The following is an 18137-nucleotide window of genomic DNA, read 5'->3' on the forward strand; positions in this document are numbered from 1 at the left end:
TTTGTCTTAACGGTTTCATAAGTCGTCAAATTATTATTTACGTGATATTTATAATAAATAAAATATTAATATCACTTATTTAATTATCAAATTTTATAGAATTAAGGGTTTTTGATTATCGAATCTCAAAGAATCGTTAGTCAAAACTTTCAATTCGCTGAAATTTGATAGTTAAATTAGTGATATGAATTATTTATTATAATTGTCACGTTAACGACATTCGAAACCGTTAAAGCAACATTTCGTTTTATAACATTAAGAAACTCCAAATTGTAAGATTTGAAAAAACATCTGAGAGCTTCATTTGACAATTTTGTCGATTATAAATAAAATATAAGTTCAAATAAAATAGATTAATCCAATGAGAAACTCAAGAATGGATTATTTTTAGTTTCTCATACAAACAAATTCATTTAAAAAAGTATGAGAATACAATTTAAAACATTTCAATATATTTTTGAAAATTGATCTGATTAAAGATGAAAAGAGAAACTGAACTTTGTATGTCTGGTATACAATGAGAGTATCACTATTTCCTCGCCACGTTCCTTCCATGGTAGCAGGTGTCACCTCCCTATCCCTTCGGCCTCTCTCTCATCAATCAGCAAACATGTTTCAGTTATCAAATCAACGTTTTCTAACGAAGTTTCAACATCCTCAACTCGCCGTCGATCATGAAAGCAGAGGGTTTGTTTGCTTCCGCTGCCATTAACATAGGTTTGTCTCTATTCATACTCATCCTCTTCTCTATCTTAAGAAAACAGCGTTCCAACGCTGGAATATACTTCCCTCGCCTCCTTTCACAGAGGCACCGCATACCTTTCGATCAAACTTCGACTGTCAATCGCTTAATTCCTTGTCTGTCATGGATATCCAAAGCGATTCGTGTCACTGAAGATGAAGTACTTGAAATTGGAGGACTTGATGGCCTTGTTCTTGTTAGACTCTTCAAATTCGGGTCAGTTGTATGTATTTTTCTAGGTTCTTCACATGTGGTTTAATTTGATACAATGCGGCAAAACCTTACCAGCCTTTGATTTGATGAATAGTTATAATCACTAGGAATCGAAATAAATAATCAAAAAAACGGGATTTGAAAGAAGAAAGCCTTTCAATTTCAAAATTATAATTCTATTCTTTGAATTTTAGTTTAATATTTAGAGAGAGTCGCCCATTCTGGCTGATTGCTAAAGCAATTTTACACCTATAAATAAACTCAAATTTGAAGATGTAATTCTGTTATAATTGATTATACTAGACAAAAGGTGGAATAGTAATCATTATTTGGTATGTAATGTTTGGGGTTTTATTTGCAGCATTAAATTCTTTTCTGTATGCTCGATTCTCGGTTTGTTTGTACTACTGCCAGTCAATTACACTGCACCTGATGGGCCACCTAAGAGCTCGAATTCCATGGACTCTTATACTATTTCCCACATCAATGAAGGTTCTGACAGGCAAGTCTATAAAAATTTGGTGAGAACTATATGTTAAGGTGACATTTCTAATCATTCATATGTTTCTTAGAGTTAAGTACTAAATGTATGTCACTTTATGTATAAAGGAGGGTAAATGTTAAATTTGTGGATGATATAAAGGAAGTGTTTCAAAATAATTTGTCCATGCTTGAGGCTCTAAATGCTCACAACACAAAATTCTCCAATATAGGAATTTCTTTAATGTTAAAATATTAGGGTAAGAAATATAGAGGAAGATGAGAAAATATAGTTCAATAGATGGGAAGAAGAATGCTTAAAGGCTAGGAGAAAGAGACATTACACCAATTCATGGATGCCTATGATCTAACCTTAGCCATCCTTTAATATTACCATTTACCAGCATATGTGAAATAAGAAAAGAAAAGACAAGAAGAACAGCTTCTCTTCCCTTTAATAACTTAATATTCTATTGCATCTCAGCCATCCATTTGTGTTCCTTCCTGACTGTTGGATCTCGGTTGGCTTAGTGTTACCTAACATGTATCAGAATTACAATAATCTTTTCTGTTGTAGCTACATTTTTCTATGGGCTTCCTTAGTGATATGTAGTTGATTCATAAATATCATATGATTGATCCTGGTTTAAGCTAAATTCAAAAGCAAGCATTTTTTTGTAAAAACAAAACAAGGTTGCTAGACATATATGCTTTGCTTTAAACTCATTTACTTGGTAATATTTGCACAACCCATTTCCTATTCATATATTATTCTATGAACTTTATTGCCAATGCCTTAATAGTTAATACTCAATTTCACAAGACTATTCCTTTTAATTTTGAGGATACTGATCTTACTTTATTCTTTCTTTTTCTAATCATTTTCCAGGCTGTGGGTGCATTTTTCATGCTTGTGTTTCATATCATGTTATGGATTGTATCTTCTTTACAAGGTGATTCCTTATCAATCTTCTACACCCCTGTGACTGGAAAGTTAGATGTCAACTGAAAAGGAGGCCTGTGATAATAACACTCAATTGAGTTTGTACTTTTTAGAGACTTGAGAGAAAATTAGAGAAAGTGAGACTCCGAACTATTATCTTATTAAAAAATGAAAACTAATCTTCAGTACAAAGGTTATGCCTTATTTATAGGCTAATACTATATTCTAGTACTATCCATTTGCATGTTTTAGTCACATAACATCTAAAACAACCAACCCTTCCTATCTAGGGTTTAATAACATTTCCCTATTTTGTATCAGCTTGATGCATAGAAGTTACTGTGTTTGATACTCCAATTAATCAACATCTTATCTTCTATCACATTAGATTTAATAACTTTGGGAGCAGCATAAAATGAAACTCAAGGATATTGAATAAATTGATACTATCTTCTCATTCTCATTTGATAGTTGTGTTGATTTCATGATGCCGAGATCCTGTTATCTTCCTTTTGTCGTTTGAGTCGGGCTTTATTGGAACATTAGTCCCCTGGTGTAAGTTTTGACTCTATGGTATATTCATGTTTTATAGTAGCGTGTGAATCAACTTATGCATTTGTGTTATAAAGCGCTCCTTTGCGGACTGTCAAACTACATATGACACCTAGATGGGTTCTTAAGGAGAAAGAATTACTGCACTAGGAAGTAAACAAGTAGTTTAGAAGCATAGGGCTTATGAAGTATTGTACCCTTGTTATGTTGATCTAGCTTCTTAGCCTAAAAAACCTAAAGACTTGGGCTGTTACTAAGATACTTTTTTTGAAAGATAAGCTTTATATGATTAAAATTTTGTGAACGCAAAGTGTGATCACTTTTGAGTTCCTCATTTTGAGGTTCATTTTTAGGTCTATTTTGTTCTAGATTTTGATTGCTTATGACCACTCAGATCATAACTTGTATTGAACTGGTTTTTATAGGTTTTCACCATCTTTTTATGCACCCCACAAATTTGGATTAATAAAATAGATTTCATCCTTTCAAACAAGAAAATATTAAAAGGAAAAGTTAGATTTCGATCAACTAAAAATAATTCCATCTTGTGCAGAATCCTCTTTTCTTGATTGAAGCGAAAGTGTGGAGGAAGAAGCTCCCTTGATCCTTTCTTTCCTCACCCGCTTTCCTTGAAATATCCTTTTGTTATGCTCTTTCTATATCGTCCATCACATAATGAGAGGGATAATCTTCCACTCGGTGCTGATAGTCACCATTGGGACCCAACCTGTCCATTGACCCCAAAGAAAGACACTAGTCAGATTTTGCTGATATTTAGCCTGGAACAACTCTAAAGTGTGATACTCCATGGATTACCAAATCAGAAAGGAACATAAAAACATTTTCCAATAAGGCGAGACTTGCATGTTGGCTCCTGAATTCCATTTTCATGACCATGGTCAAGGTTAGGAATTGGTTCCCTTTCAACTAATTCGGTGGACATTATTGACCCTGGAGGATCTTAGAGCTCGTTAAGGCTCTCTATGTTTTTGTGCTTTCCCTTGTTTATCATTTCCATATATTGCTTTACTTTGTTAGTACTCTTTCGCTTTCTTCGACTTTTTATGCAATGACCTCTAGAAAAATACTACATGGATCCTCAGATGTAATATTATCTTTCATACCTGTCTTGTTTCCCGCTTCTATTCAAGTTCGCAAATATCAATACAAGGGAGACTATAGGGCTTAGCACAGTTTTCACTACATAATGGTCATCTGGCATCTAAATCAGCAGCTATAACAGAATTCTCTTAAGCCTGCTTTTTTAAATCCAAATTATGCTTAACATTAATTAATCCTAATCAGGATCTTTTCAATATATTTCTTGTATTTTGCTGGCTTCATTTATGTTTTCTCTGGCACTTTCAAAAAGATGTTATAACAGGTGGTACCACACCTTGTCGTCTCCAGGAATATGATGATATATTGGCTAAAAGGATCCAACAGCTACAGAACAATAGGCATCATCCAGATCAATTTACTGTTCTAGTTCGAGAGATACCCCTATGTAAAGAGCATCTGGCCTATAGTTGTTGCGTAGATCACTTTTTTGCAAAGCACCATTCTTATGCATATCGCTCGTATCAAATTTTATACAACTCAAAGGATCTTGAGAAAGTACTGGTAAGATGTTCTTGAAACATTCAATTATGTTTTCACAAATACTTTTCTGCTCTTTCCTTTCTCTCCCCACTCTAGAAAAATTGATCTATATAAGCCTTATAGATGTGAATAGTACAATTTCAAGTGGCTCAAAATCTGATTGATATGTATACTACAAAGTTCTTGACTGTTGCGTTTTTTTTTACTCTAGAGGAGCACATCAAGAGGTGCTTTCACTGAGAATCGAACTTGAGACTTAACCTCTTAAGTTCAAGATTCTTACCACTTGAGCTAATGGGTGTGTGCTATGTTTATATCTTATCTAAGGCTTATATTTGTGAATAGTACAATGCTCAAATGACTGATCATGTAGCTATACGGTTCTTTGACCCTGTAGATACAATGATTTCCTTGGAGACATGCATTTGTTGAGGGATCTGAGACACCTATATTCATATTTTGTAATTGTCATAGCTCTTCACTCTTCCATTTACTTTGTATTGCAAACTTCTAAAGGATACTGTTTTCCACAGAAAGAGGCAAAGCATGTTTCGGGGAAGCTAGAGGGCTACAGACGTAAGTCGTTGAGTAAGAAGCAAAAAGTAGATCCCTCACTTTCTGAAGTGCTTGGACAAGAAGCACAGATAACATTTTACCAGGAAAGGCTTGAAGGACTTTATTGTAAAATACATCAAATGCAGAAAGAAAATAGGACAGAACTAAAGGTAAACCCCTTCAAATACCTACAGCTTAGCAACTAGAAAGTTGGACCTGGACTTCAAGAATAATGAAAAACTTTCCCATTTTCTGGCTATCCTCAATTTAGGATTGATATGTTTTTCTTTCTCCATGTAGTAGGAATATATTTTTTATTATTTTAAAAGAAGGTCAACTTTTATAGCATTAAAAAGAGTCGTGAACTGATGGGCGTTCACTTTTGCACTATAAAGTGTAAGGGAAAGGAAACAAATAGATACAAAAGGTTAGAATCCAATTAAAAAACAAAATCTCATACAGTGCAGATTCCTTGTTTTCTAATTCAGGCGATGGTGTGGAGAAAGAAGCAGTATAAGTATCAAACTAGGTTCATTCCAAAGCACTTCCTTACCTTTCTATGAAAATGGTTGGAGTTATTTGTCTTCCCAACAAAAGCTCATTTATGCTTTTAGGAAGTTGTTTGATCATTCATTTAGTTTCTTTCTCTATTGCTTATAAGTTGTATCATCCTTCTAATAGTTAGTCATTCCAAATTTATGAAGAAAATATTATTCCCTACAAAATTCTATCAGAGTTCTAGGTTTCTATCGGTTCATTCAATTGTCTTCTGCTGCCTCTTCCAATGGTCTTAGTTGCCATTGGTGGAGGGTTCCAATTGTCCTACTCACCTTTTCCGTTGCAGAATCAGGACCCGTTCATCTCTCTCGAAGTTGTCACCTATGGAGCATCGAGGCCTCACCTGCTTGCTCTTCTCTCCTGCGGTGCTAGAACAAAGTTTGATATTTCAAGTTCTCATAGCAGACAACGAGTCTACAAATGATCCGCTGGGCCATCTCATTTGGTAGGCCAATGAGATATCCTACCAAAATTTTTGATCCCATTTCAGATTTGAGCCTAAGAATTCAAATGTTTGGCATGATACCACATGCACTTAGTGTCATCTCTCCAACGATAATTTTAGCACCGACTATGTCAATTCAGCAGTCACCATTCTGCATACACCCCATGACTCCACTGTGCGAAATTTTTTTACAACGACTATTTGCTCAACGATTGTCCCCAAAGTAAACTCATTTTTGAGTTGAATCAAGATATTTTGGGCCTTCTTGTTTAGACTGGAATTTACTTCCTAGTTTAAAGGGGAGCCTTAAAATACCAAACTAAGCTCATTCCAAAGCACTCTTTTGCCTTTCCAATAAATTGTTGAAGTTGTATGTCTTCCCAACAAAAGATCATTTGTAGTTTCTTTCTCTGTCCTCATTTTTCTACAGAACTAGAAGAAAATCGTCTCCCTACAAAATTCTACACAAGCCTTTGTTTTTCTCTCTCCCCACCCGCTTTTCACGGTATATCATTTTGTTACTCTTTTCTAGATCATCCATCAAGTAGGAATATTACCCCGGACTTCACATTTAATAATGTCTTCTGTTGTTTCGTTTTCCATGTTTCATAAATATGGATATTTTTCTCTCATTGAGTGAATGATTTGAGAATGTAGTAATCAGAGTTGAAACGCTCCTGGTTTCTCAAGCAGTTTTCAGTATATATTACTTAGTTTCTTGGCTTACTATACCTGTTGAAGGTAGTCTAGCCTTATGTAGATGGTTACTAATTTACTTTTTACATTTTTGATTGATTTCTTCAAGTACCAGAAAAGGAAAAGGCTGCATGCCTCATCTGATGAGTCTTGATAATATTTTCTCCTTTTGTAAAAAAGTCAACAAGATTTTGCACTGTTCTTTCATTCTACAGGAGTTGCCTGTTGCTTTTGTGACATTCAAAACTCGGTGGGGTGCAGCATTAGTTGCACAATCTCAACAGCATCCGAATCCATTGATGTGGATAACAGACATGGCCCCTGAACCAAGAGATGTTTTATGGAGGAATCTAGCCATTCCATATAGACATTTGCCACTTTATAAGATCTCCCTTTATGTTTCAGTAACTATTCTTACAATATTTTTTGCAATTCCTGTTACTGCAATTCAAGGAATAGCGAAAATCGAGAGGTTGAAGAAATGGTTTCCTCCTGTGATGGCTATTTATTTGATGTAAGTAGTTTAAAATACTTATTGCAATTTTGAAGTGATGTTATTCTCAGGGTTTTCCATAAATGTTTGATTATTTCTGATAAATAATTTATTTTTCAGACCTGGTTTAGGCCCCGTGATTACAGGATATCTTCCGAGTGCTATCCTGAATGGTTTCATATACATTATTCCATTTGCTATGCTTGGGTTGGCTAAACTTGCTGGATATGAATCAAGGAGTAAACACGAGATAAGAGTTTGCAACATGGTCTTTTACTTTCTTGTGGGAAATGTTTTCTTCTTGAGTCTCCTGTCAGGGTCTTTACTTGATCAGATAGGAGAATCATTCTCTCATCCCAAGCACATTCCTACTCATCTTGCAAGGGCGGTCTCTGCTCAAGTAAGTCTCTTCCTTTTCAAATCTTTTGGTTTTGTGTACGAAACCCCATTTGGGAACACTTTGTATTTCTGAATCCGAATCCAATTATAAAAATGTTTGGAAACTAAAGTTAGTCACAGACAGATTCAAAAGTTTATTGTTTGTGTCTTGTCTTGATTCATATATGAAATTGCTTTTTGTTGCCTTTGTAGACTTATTGTTTTAATTTGTCGTTTAGAGCATTTTATTCAAATGACCTGTTTATGTTATTTTCGATGACCTTTTTAAAAAAACTAGAATAAAAAATGTTTCAGCACTTTGCTGAGAGGTTCTATTTTAACTTTTAATGTCTTTTGAGCTTTTTTGAAAGCATGCTAGGAAGTGGCTTATAAATACACTCTGTTCTCATAATAACAGGCTGATTTCTTCATGACATACATTTTAACAAATGGCTTGTCGGGATTTTCATTGGAGATTCTTCAGCTTGCTTTATTTATTTGGGATGGCATAAGATCTCGAACAATTGGGCGTGGAAAGGGAGAAAAAGTTTATCTGAACTCATTTCCTTATTGTAGAATTATTCCTTTAGTCTCACTCTCAATTCTAATTGGTATGGCATATGCTGTTGTGGCTCCATTGCTTCTGCCCTTCATAATTGTCTACTTTTTCCTTGGATATGTTGTATTCCTCAATCAGGTTCTCTTCTAAACTCCTTCAAATTGTAGCTATTCCTTCTCAGAGAATTGCTTTGCATCTATTTCTTTATTATTCATGAGCAAACTAAACCGTATAGTTGCTGCTTCTAATAACTTGAACAAGCTAGGTTTGGAAAGAATAATGTGCCTCTTTGCAAACTAGTATCTTGTCACCGTCATGGTCTCATTGGAAAATCGCCAAAGTTAAAATTGATAGTGATTTCTTTCTTGTTTTCGTTTGGTATAAGATTATTTATGCTTTATTTTGTATACAGATTTTCTTTTCTAAATCATGACCAAACTATTTTTTAGATTTTTCATATCACGACCAACATGAAAACTAGTTGGTAAGATTCAATTCCCTGATAAAATCATGTGATATTTCTGTTCTTTTATTTTTGAATTACATTCTTGTTTCATTGTCAGATGAGAATAATATAAAACTTAATAACTGAGATGTAAATTATTTTGGTAGATAGAAGATGTATATGAGCCCGCCTACGAGACATGTGGTCAATATTGGCCTTACATTCATCACTATATTGTTCTTGCAATTGTTTTCATGCAAATCAATATGATTGGTCTCTTTGGTCTGAAGTCAAAGCCATCTGCTTCCTTTGCTGCAATACCACTTCTCTTGCTAACTGTAGTTTTTAACGAGTACTGCAAGATCCGTTTCCTTCCTTCATTTCACCATTACCCTATACAGGTAAGCTCCATTTGTTGATTATTTACTTGTTTATATCTTTTTGCTAATCATACTTCAATAAGAGAAAAAATGAAAAAGGATCAACTTTGCAATAGAAGGATAAAAGAATGCTAGGTGTGGTCAGTTTGTAGGAAAAGGAAAAATAAACGGAAAAGACAATAACAAAATAGTCGTACAAATCATTTGAAATATAACACAACTATGTTGTTATATTTTAGATGTTATAATAGATCGTCTGTTATTAACTAGGGTGGGCAATTTCTGACCCGACACAAAAAATATGACCTGAACCGAACACAAAAAATTCAGGTCGACCTGTTTAATCTTATTAATAAACATTTCAAAATTCGATCGACCTGAAATGACCCAAAATAGACCTGTCAACCCGTTTAACATGATTTCTTTTGTGTTGATGTCATTTAAATTTGAAATAGAGAGACCTGATAATAATTACATCAGGTTGGTTCGAGTTCAGTCGGGTCAATCAGAGCGGGTTCGTGTCAATTGCAAATAAATATATCAAGTTCAGGTTAGAGATTTGAACACGAATTACTAAACCGGTCAGATTAAAGTTATTACTAAACCGGTCAGGTTAAAGTTAGTATTGCTCAACCCGAACACGAACAGAACCTGATACCCCTGTTATTAACCAACCCATTATGTTTCAAATATAACATTAAGAATATCTGAAGGATTGTACTCCCAATAAGATGTGCAAAACAGTTTTTCCCTAGTTTAAATTGCCTTACTTTAGAAGAAGGTTTGCTATGAAAGAAAGTATAATATTATGGATAATTGTCTTGATCCTCCAAGTGACATCCTATGTTTTATTGCAATAATTAATTAACTATTTGAGAATTCTCCTCAAAGCTATAACTTGATTAGGACTAAAATATATAAAACATTGTGTTAGTGTTGTATCTTATTAGAAAATCGTAATTTTTCTTTTTCTTTTTCGTTTGGTTATTTTTAGATGATGATCCAGAATAGTATAATTATTACTTCACTTGATCATTGGACATTGTAATGAGTGGAACATGATTTGTGTTTGGATCAGAATGCAATGAATAACGATGAACTTGATGAGAAGAACGGCGTAAAGGATGCTTATGTGAATGCGATCGATGTATATTCCCCTTCTTGCTGGAAGCCCGTGAATTTGTCCGACGAAGAGTCAAGTTCGACAGAGCCACTAATATCTTCTTCGCAAGAAAGAATTTGATTTTCTTTGTTTCATTTAGTGCCTTTTGATCCTACACTCCAAGATAACTTGATTCTGATTATTTATGAGTTTACTCTTGTTTTTTTAATATCAACTAGAAAAATATATATGGATTTCTTTATTCTTTATGAATGGTTTGGTATGTACATGTTTCATGTGGATCTATTTTGGAAGAAAAAAAAATATTTTTGTTATGTTTGTCAAATTGAGCTAAAACATGACATTATAATATAGATAATAATTCATAAATTATATAATAAAACTTATTATAGATTAGTTTTTCAAATATATAAACTCAAACAATAAATTGATTAAATATCTTGTTACGGATAAGTTTGATGTGAATGGCATACAGTTGTAAAGAATTTAATTCAAGTTTTAGTTTGGTAGGCAATTGATAAAAAAAATCAATATAAATTTTTTTTTTATTAAAAATTTAGAATATATGTATATCTAACTTTATTAAAATGGGGAATTATATTTGACCATACAAGAGTTAAAAAGTCATTTTGTTTTCATACAAGACTTAAAAAGTCATTTTGTTTTTGTTCTTTAATGATTTTTTTTTTCCAAAAATGTCTCATCCCGACATCTTATTTAGTTGGATTTTCGTCCCGAATTTTTATAATCATAATAATATCATGATTTTTGGTGGAATCATTTGTTACTTATACTCGCTAATTGACTTGATGATGTTTTCTTGAGTATGTGTACATCTCTTTCTTACCCGTAAATGAGATGAAATTGTCAGATCTAAAGTTGTTTCTCTTTTGTCCAATAAAATATTTTTAAGATAATCTTTCATTTGGATGCCCTTTTACATCTATCATCCCTTTTGTAAGGGTTTTTCATTATCTTGACTATATATGTACATAATCAATTATCACATGCCAAAAAGAATTTCGGTGTTTCTTACCAACCAATGTATTCTTTGATCCAATGGTCTGGGTAACTTCACAAAGCTCATAGGAACATTTAGAATATCATCTCATGATATTAATCGACCTAGGTGATGATCAATTCATTCAAAATAGTTTATGGCCAAAAATCAGGTTTTTGATTTTAAAGTTGTTTTGAAGTGTAAAAAGCTTACAAATAATTTCTTTATACTTTATATACTTGATTGGTACCAAAACATGAACACTGATTGTTCATTTGGACCAATTCAATAACTCAAAATTTTTAATTATTTTGAAATTTTTTATTTTGATCAAACATTATCGAGATATATCAAACATGATCCAAATAGTTGTCCAACATCATTAGAAACATGTTTAGGAAACTTTCTGGGCAACTAATTTTAAGGATTAATTCAATAATAACAAACTCAATTTTTGGATTTTCAAAATTCAAATTTTAGTTTTTTTTTGTTTAGGGTTGATTGATTGATTGATTTTAATCTAAACATAAAACTTGGAAATGATCTTAGGATCGATTTCCAATTTTAAAATCCAACAACCAAACAGTATACAAACTTGTGAAAATTAAAATATACAAATTTCAAATTTAAACTAGAAGTATGAATTAGAGGGTGATTGGAAGCATATCAAGGATTGGAAAACACTCCTTAGGATTTAAGGAAGCTTTGGGGATGATCCAAATTTTAAGGCCTTATACAAAATTTTTAAAAATCCAACAAGTTTGAGCTTTAATGGCGGATTTTTGATTTCTTTTGATTTGAAGATGGAGATTGGATCTGTTGGCTTCAGAATTGATGAGGAGGCTACTTATAGCCTCCCGAAGTCAGTTGATCCATCCAAGTGAATTGAATCAGCCAAAAACCATAAGTAACATTTGGTTGTTCTTTGATCATCTTGTTGAAATAGGCATTGATTATGTTTAGATGTGTAGGGGAAAGATCACCGGAGTAGGGGATCATTTTACCTTTTAAATCAGCCGAAAATATTAAGAAACGGTGAGTTGCATCTTTGAAAATTCAAAGATGGTGGTTGTTCTTATCCTTTCAGTGATCGCGAGGAAGAAGACAATCGGGATTGAAATGACGTCGTTTCGGGTGAGAATGCGGATGAGCGGTTCGTTGGCATTCTATCACGTTTCGGCGTTCCGTTTGCGTTTCAGCTAACGGGTCGTTAAATGGTCATGTGCGGCGTGGACGCGCTTTTCCTTCATTGTAGTGGGCTACGCGGGCTGCTGATGGGCGTTGGACGAAAATACAATGCTCATCTAATGGTCACAGTTTCGCTTATAGCCATTTCACAGAATTTCGGCGACACCCGATTGAAGATTATTTTTTATTTTTAAAATCTTAAAGATTTATTTAAAATTGATTTTTCTTTCACTCTTTTGACTTTAATTTTAATCTTTTAAAATACACAAAATGTTAAAATAAATATGAAAAATATTTTGCCAATTTTTTATTTTATTTATATTTTTGAGTTAAATAAATAATTTTGCGGAGGAAATGGGTATCACATTTCATCATAAATTATTTATTTTAATCCCTTAATTTTTTTAAAATTATTTTAAGATAAAATGAGTACAACATTTATCTCAATACAGTAGAAACTCTATAAAATAATACACTTGGGACGACCAAAATTTATTAATTAAAAGAGTTATTAATTAATCGATAAATTAATAATTATTAATTTATATATTAATTAATATTTTATTAATTTATAGTAAAATACTTAGTTTACAAACACCTTTAAGCTTTCACTTAGTTATTGTATACAATGTATTACTGTATATCAAATGAATGACCCAATTTGAAAGAAACCTTCAATCTCCCACCTTATTATGCTTCTTGTGTTCAATGTATCACTTTATGGACATTCAAGGAGAAATTGATTTCAACAAAAAACAAAAGACAATTGAGTCATTTTTCAAGAAACCTTCATAAATCATTCATGTAATATGCTATATATAAGAAATTATTAATTTATATTTTATATGGGGTCTAAAAACATTATCAAAAATGTATTATCTTATAATTTTAGCGAATTATTAATTTAGCACCCTATCCCTGAGTCGGGACCGGTCAAAAATATTATCTTAGAGAGTTTATTAAATAATCGAGTATTAATTTATTGAGTTTCTACTGTAATTTTATTTATATTATTTGGTCATTATTCTTAATTAATTAGATTTTAATTATTACAATAATTAATCTAATTAATGGTTTATTTAGGTTTGGCATTGGGGTTAATTATTTTGATTTTATTCATTTAAAAATAAATCAAAATAAATATTTTAATTTTATAAATTGGATAGATAGATTTTTAGTGCTTAAAGTAATCTTTTATCCATATCGTATATTATACTGATATTTTGATATACCAAAATCAACATATAAATCATACCAATATTTTGACACGGTGTCAAAATCAACATATAAATCATACCAATATTTTGACACGGTGTCAATATTTATTTGATATTAAATCTTGGCTAAAATGTTTTCTATAAATGATATGTATATATTGTCTGTTTGATGTATATTTTAACATATTAGCCCGTAAATTTTATTAGCCCGAATAGATTTTTAATTTTAGCTCCGCCCTTGTCGGAGTGGCGACGACTTTCTTTGGATTGAAGCAAATTAGTAATAGATGATTTGCCTAGAAAAGATTCATCTAGCTTATTTGTTGTAGATAGGGCTGCAAATGAGTCAAGCCACTCGTGAGCTACTCGCGAGCCGCTCGGTCAAAGCTCGACTTGAGCTTGACTTTAATCGAGTTCGAGTCGAGCTCGAGCCGGCTCGTTTAATATTCGAGCCGAACTCGAGCTCATATAATGCTTGCTCGATGGCTTGTCGAGCTTTTTCGAGCCTGATAATATAATATAGTTTTTTATTTATTTTTAATATTTAAATTTAAAATAATATTTTTTCTTTTTCCTCCTCTCTTTTCAAAGCCCATATAATAGACCCAATCCATATTATTATATTATATTATCTAAAGGAAAACCCTAATTTAAATCTACATAACTCTTCATTTTTTTTTTCTTCTCTCTCTTCCGTCTTCATAATTTCTTCTTCTTCTTCAAGTGTTTCATCTTCTTCTTCAAGTGTTTCATCTTCTTCTTATTCTTTTTCACCATTTCATCTTCTTTTTCTTTTTTTGTCCTTACTATTTCTTTCACTCATTGATAATAGGTTGATTCCATTTTTCATATTATCTTTCATCTACAATATTTCTCTCATTCATTCATAAGACTTACAGGTAATTAAAATCTATCTATTTTTAAATCTATTATAGACAATTTTGATTTCTTTATGTATGATGAGAAACTAATGTTTATAATATGAATATAGAAAAACACTAATATTATATATATATATATATATATATATATATATAAATATAAATATAAATATAAATATAAATATAAATATGAAATTGTATTAGAGGTTGGATAAATATAGAAACATAATGATTGATTTTCCATTTATATCAGGATTTATATAAAATGATTTTCAATTTATATTAGAGTTGGATTAATAATAGAAAAAATGCATAAATAAAGATATAATAATTAGTATATAATATTATATAATATCGAAGGAGATAAAAATTGTTAATATATTATATACACAAGAGATGAAAAAATGTTATATAATGATAAAAAAATTATAGTATATATATTATATATAATATGTTCACAGAAAAAATGAATTTATAAGATTAATAGTATATTATAATATATATATATATATATATATATATATATATATATATATATATATATATATATAATTAGTAGATTTTAGCTATAAATAAGTTTATAAATATTTTTTTTGGCAGTATCTACTCCTTAATATATTTCTTAATATATAAGTTAAATTTTAGATATTTTTTAACATGTAATTTTATATTAATTGTTTTTAAGTTTAAATATTTCATATTATTGACTGCAAGTAAGTACGTGTGTTATGCTGGAAGAACAAGACTTAAAAAAAATTAATATATTGATTATTCAAACAATTTATATTATTATGTATTTTAATTTTGAAATTTTTTTAGAATTTTGATTAGTAATGGTGGTTTGATGTTTTTAAAGTTTGGACTTTGGACTATCATTTTTGAAATTTTAAATATTTATGATTGTTTAATATTTTATTTTGAAATATAATGTTTTAAATGTTGAATATGTATATAAGTTTGATATTTTCATTTTGAAAATAAATTTTGGTTTGGGTTTGAGTTCGAGCTTGAGTTTGAAAATTTAATTTTAGTTCAAACTTTTCGAGTCGAGTCGAACTTGTAGGTTAATAGTCGAGCTCGAGTTCGAGCTCAAATTTATAAACTCGTTCGAGCTCGAGTTCGAGTCGAGCTAATAAATACTAAATCGAGTCGAGCTCAACTCGGCTCATTTGCAGCCCTAGTTGTAGATGAAATCGATCGTCGGACATAAGGTATATAAAATCAATTACTTCGCTTCTTCCTTTTCCAAATTAGTAAATGAACCTTTTTTCCGATTCAAACCTACTCGATGATCGACAACGGCTGATGCACTCGACATTACAACTATTCAATCGATCTCCCTTTCCAACAAATTAACCATGCACTTGACATTACAACTGATCGATCGATCTCTTTTCCAACAAATCAACCAGCATATGATACACTCGACATTACAACCGATCAATAATTAAAGATCTTTCTACCCATATAATAATTAATTATGGTCAAGCCTAACATTTTGATTCCTCGTCTCACTCAAGAGGAAGGTGAATTATGGGGTACGACTATCGAGTAACGAAAACCCTTTTCGAGAAAAGTCGATTTTGGCGTTACAAGTTTAATATTTAAAATAATAAGACTTTCATGAACACAAAATTATCAGTGGGGGTTGTTTGTTCCGGATGGTTTCTTGTTCCCTCTCATAGGGAGGGGAAATAGTAAAAAATTATTTATTATTATTATTTAAATGAACAGGAAACATCTGAAGCAAATGATTCTATCCCCATACTTCAGCCTCAATTTTTAAGTTGTTATTAATAAAAATAGGGGACGGTGGATACGGTATATCATAATCTTATCTCATTTATGATATTTTGATATACCAAAATTTTGGTATACTCAAATCTTGGTATGATACAAATAACATATAAATCATATCGATATTTTCATACGGTGTCGATATTTATTTTGGTATAACTAAATTTTTCTATAATTGATAGGTATATTTTGTTTATTTACGGTATATTATTTACATTTTAGCCTAGATTAATTTTATAAAATAGCTCGGGTAGATTTTAAATTTTAGCTCCTCTCTTACTAGAGAGGCAGCGATTTTCTTTGGATGGAGCCAAATTTGTAGTAAAGGATTTGCCTAGAAAAGATCGATTCAAACCTACTCGATGATTGACGACGATTGATGCACTCGACATTACAACTTATCGATCGATCGATCTCCCTTTCCAACGAAAATTATACCGAAATTCAATATACCAAAATCTTGGTATACTAAAATCTTGGTATGATACAAATAAAATATCAATTGTAATGATATTTTGATACAATATCGATATTTATTTTGGTATGAAATCTTGCCTACAAATTTTTCTATACGTATATTTTGTTTGCGGTATATTATTAACATTTTAGCCTAGATAAATTTTATGAAAAAAATTTAGCCCTGATAGATTTTAAATTATAGCTTCGCCCTTGTTGGAAAGGCGACGACTTTCTTTGGATGGAACCAAATTAGTAGTAGAGGATTTACTTGGAAAAGATCGATCTAGCTTATCTGTTGTAGATGAAAGCGATCTGCGGGCATAGGGAAGATGAAATCAATTGCTAGCTTCTTTCTTTTCCAAATTAGTAAATGTACATTTCTTCCGATTCAAACCTACTCGATGATTGACGATAGGTGATGCACTCGACATTAAAACCGATCGATCGATCTCCCTTTCCAACGAATCAGCCATGCACTCAACATTACAACTGATCGATCGATCTCTATTTCCAATGAATCAACCAGTCTATGATGCACGCACTCGACATTACAACAGATCAATAATCCATATAATAACTAATTCTAGTAAAGCTTACCATTTTGGTTCCTCGTCTCACTCGAGAGCAAAAGTGAGTTATGAGGTGCAATTATCGAGTAACGAAAACCCCTTCTCAAGAATGGTCAATTTTTGACATTACAAGTTTAATATTTAAAAGAAACTAATAAGACTTTCATAGGCCCAAACTTCCCAGTGGGGTTGCCTCTCCGAATGGTTCCTTGTTCCCTCTCACAAGGAGGGACAAAACTGTAAAAACAATTATTATTATGCACTCGACATTACAACCGATCGATCGATCTCCCTTTCCAACGAATCAACTATGCACTCAACATTACAACTAATCAATCGATCTCTATTTCCAATGAATCAACCAGCCTATGATGCACTCGACATTACAACCGATCAATAATTAAATATCTTTCTACCCATATAATAAATAATTCTAATAAAGCCTATCATTTTGGTTCCTCGTCTCACTCGAGAGCAAAGTGAGTTATGAGGTGCAATTATCAAGTAACGAAAACTCCTTCTCAAGAATTGTCGATTTTTGACGTTACAAGTTTAATATTTAAAAGAAACTAATAAGACTTTCATAGGCACAAACTTCCCAGTGGGGTTGCCTACTTTGAATGGTTCCTTGTTCCCTCTCACAAGGAGAGACAAAACAGTAAAAACAATTATTATTATGCACTCGACATTACAACTGATCGATCGATCTCCCTTTCCAACGAATCAACCAGCCTACAATGCACTCGATGTTACAACGGATCATAATTAAAGATCTTTCTACCCATAAAATAATTAATTCTTGTCTATATTCTTTTACAACGAATCAACCATGCAATCAACATTACAACTGATCGATTGATCT

General features: G+C 31.8%; 1 protein-coding gene across 7 annotated transcripts; it reads left to right on the forward strand.

Annotated features, from left to right (window-relative positions):
• The first annotated feature begins 530 nt into the window (after window positions 1–530).
• LOC124942386 (CSC1-like protein At3g54510) lies at window positions 531–10411 on the forward strand. 7 transcript variants are annotated; one of them, XM_047482883.1, is made up of 11 exons: window positions 531–717; window positions 807–958; window positions 1317–1476; window positions 2325–2388; window positions 4341–4553; window positions 5066–5257; window positions 7002–7300; window positions 7400–7679; window positions 8076–8354; window positions 8829–9062; window positions 10120–10411. In XM_047482883.1, exons 2-11 carry the CDS (start codon window positions 898–900, stop codon window positions 10282–10284), a joined length of 1947 nt encoding a protein of 648 aa, XP_047338839.1. In that variant the 5' UTR covers window positions 531–717; window positions 807–897; the 3' UTR covers window positions 10285–10411. The 7 variants fall into 7 exon arrangements, with proteins under 7 accessions (XP_047338839.1, XP_047338840.1, XP_047338838.1 ...); XM_047482884.1 differs by having other exon boundaries at window positions 880–958; XM_047482882.1 differs by having other exon boundaries at window positions 880–958; window positions 1317–1457.
• Window positions 10412–18137: the final 7726 nt, after the last annotated feature.

The sequence above is a fragment of the Impatiens glandulifera genome, chromosome 6 (genome assembly GCF_907164915.1).
Source record: "Impatiens glandulifera chromosome 6, dImpGla2.1, whole genome shotgun sequence".
NCBI classification, from domain to species: Eukaryota; Viridiplantae; Streptophyta; class Magnoliopsida; order Ericales; family Balsaminaceae; genus Impatiens; species Impatiens glandulifera.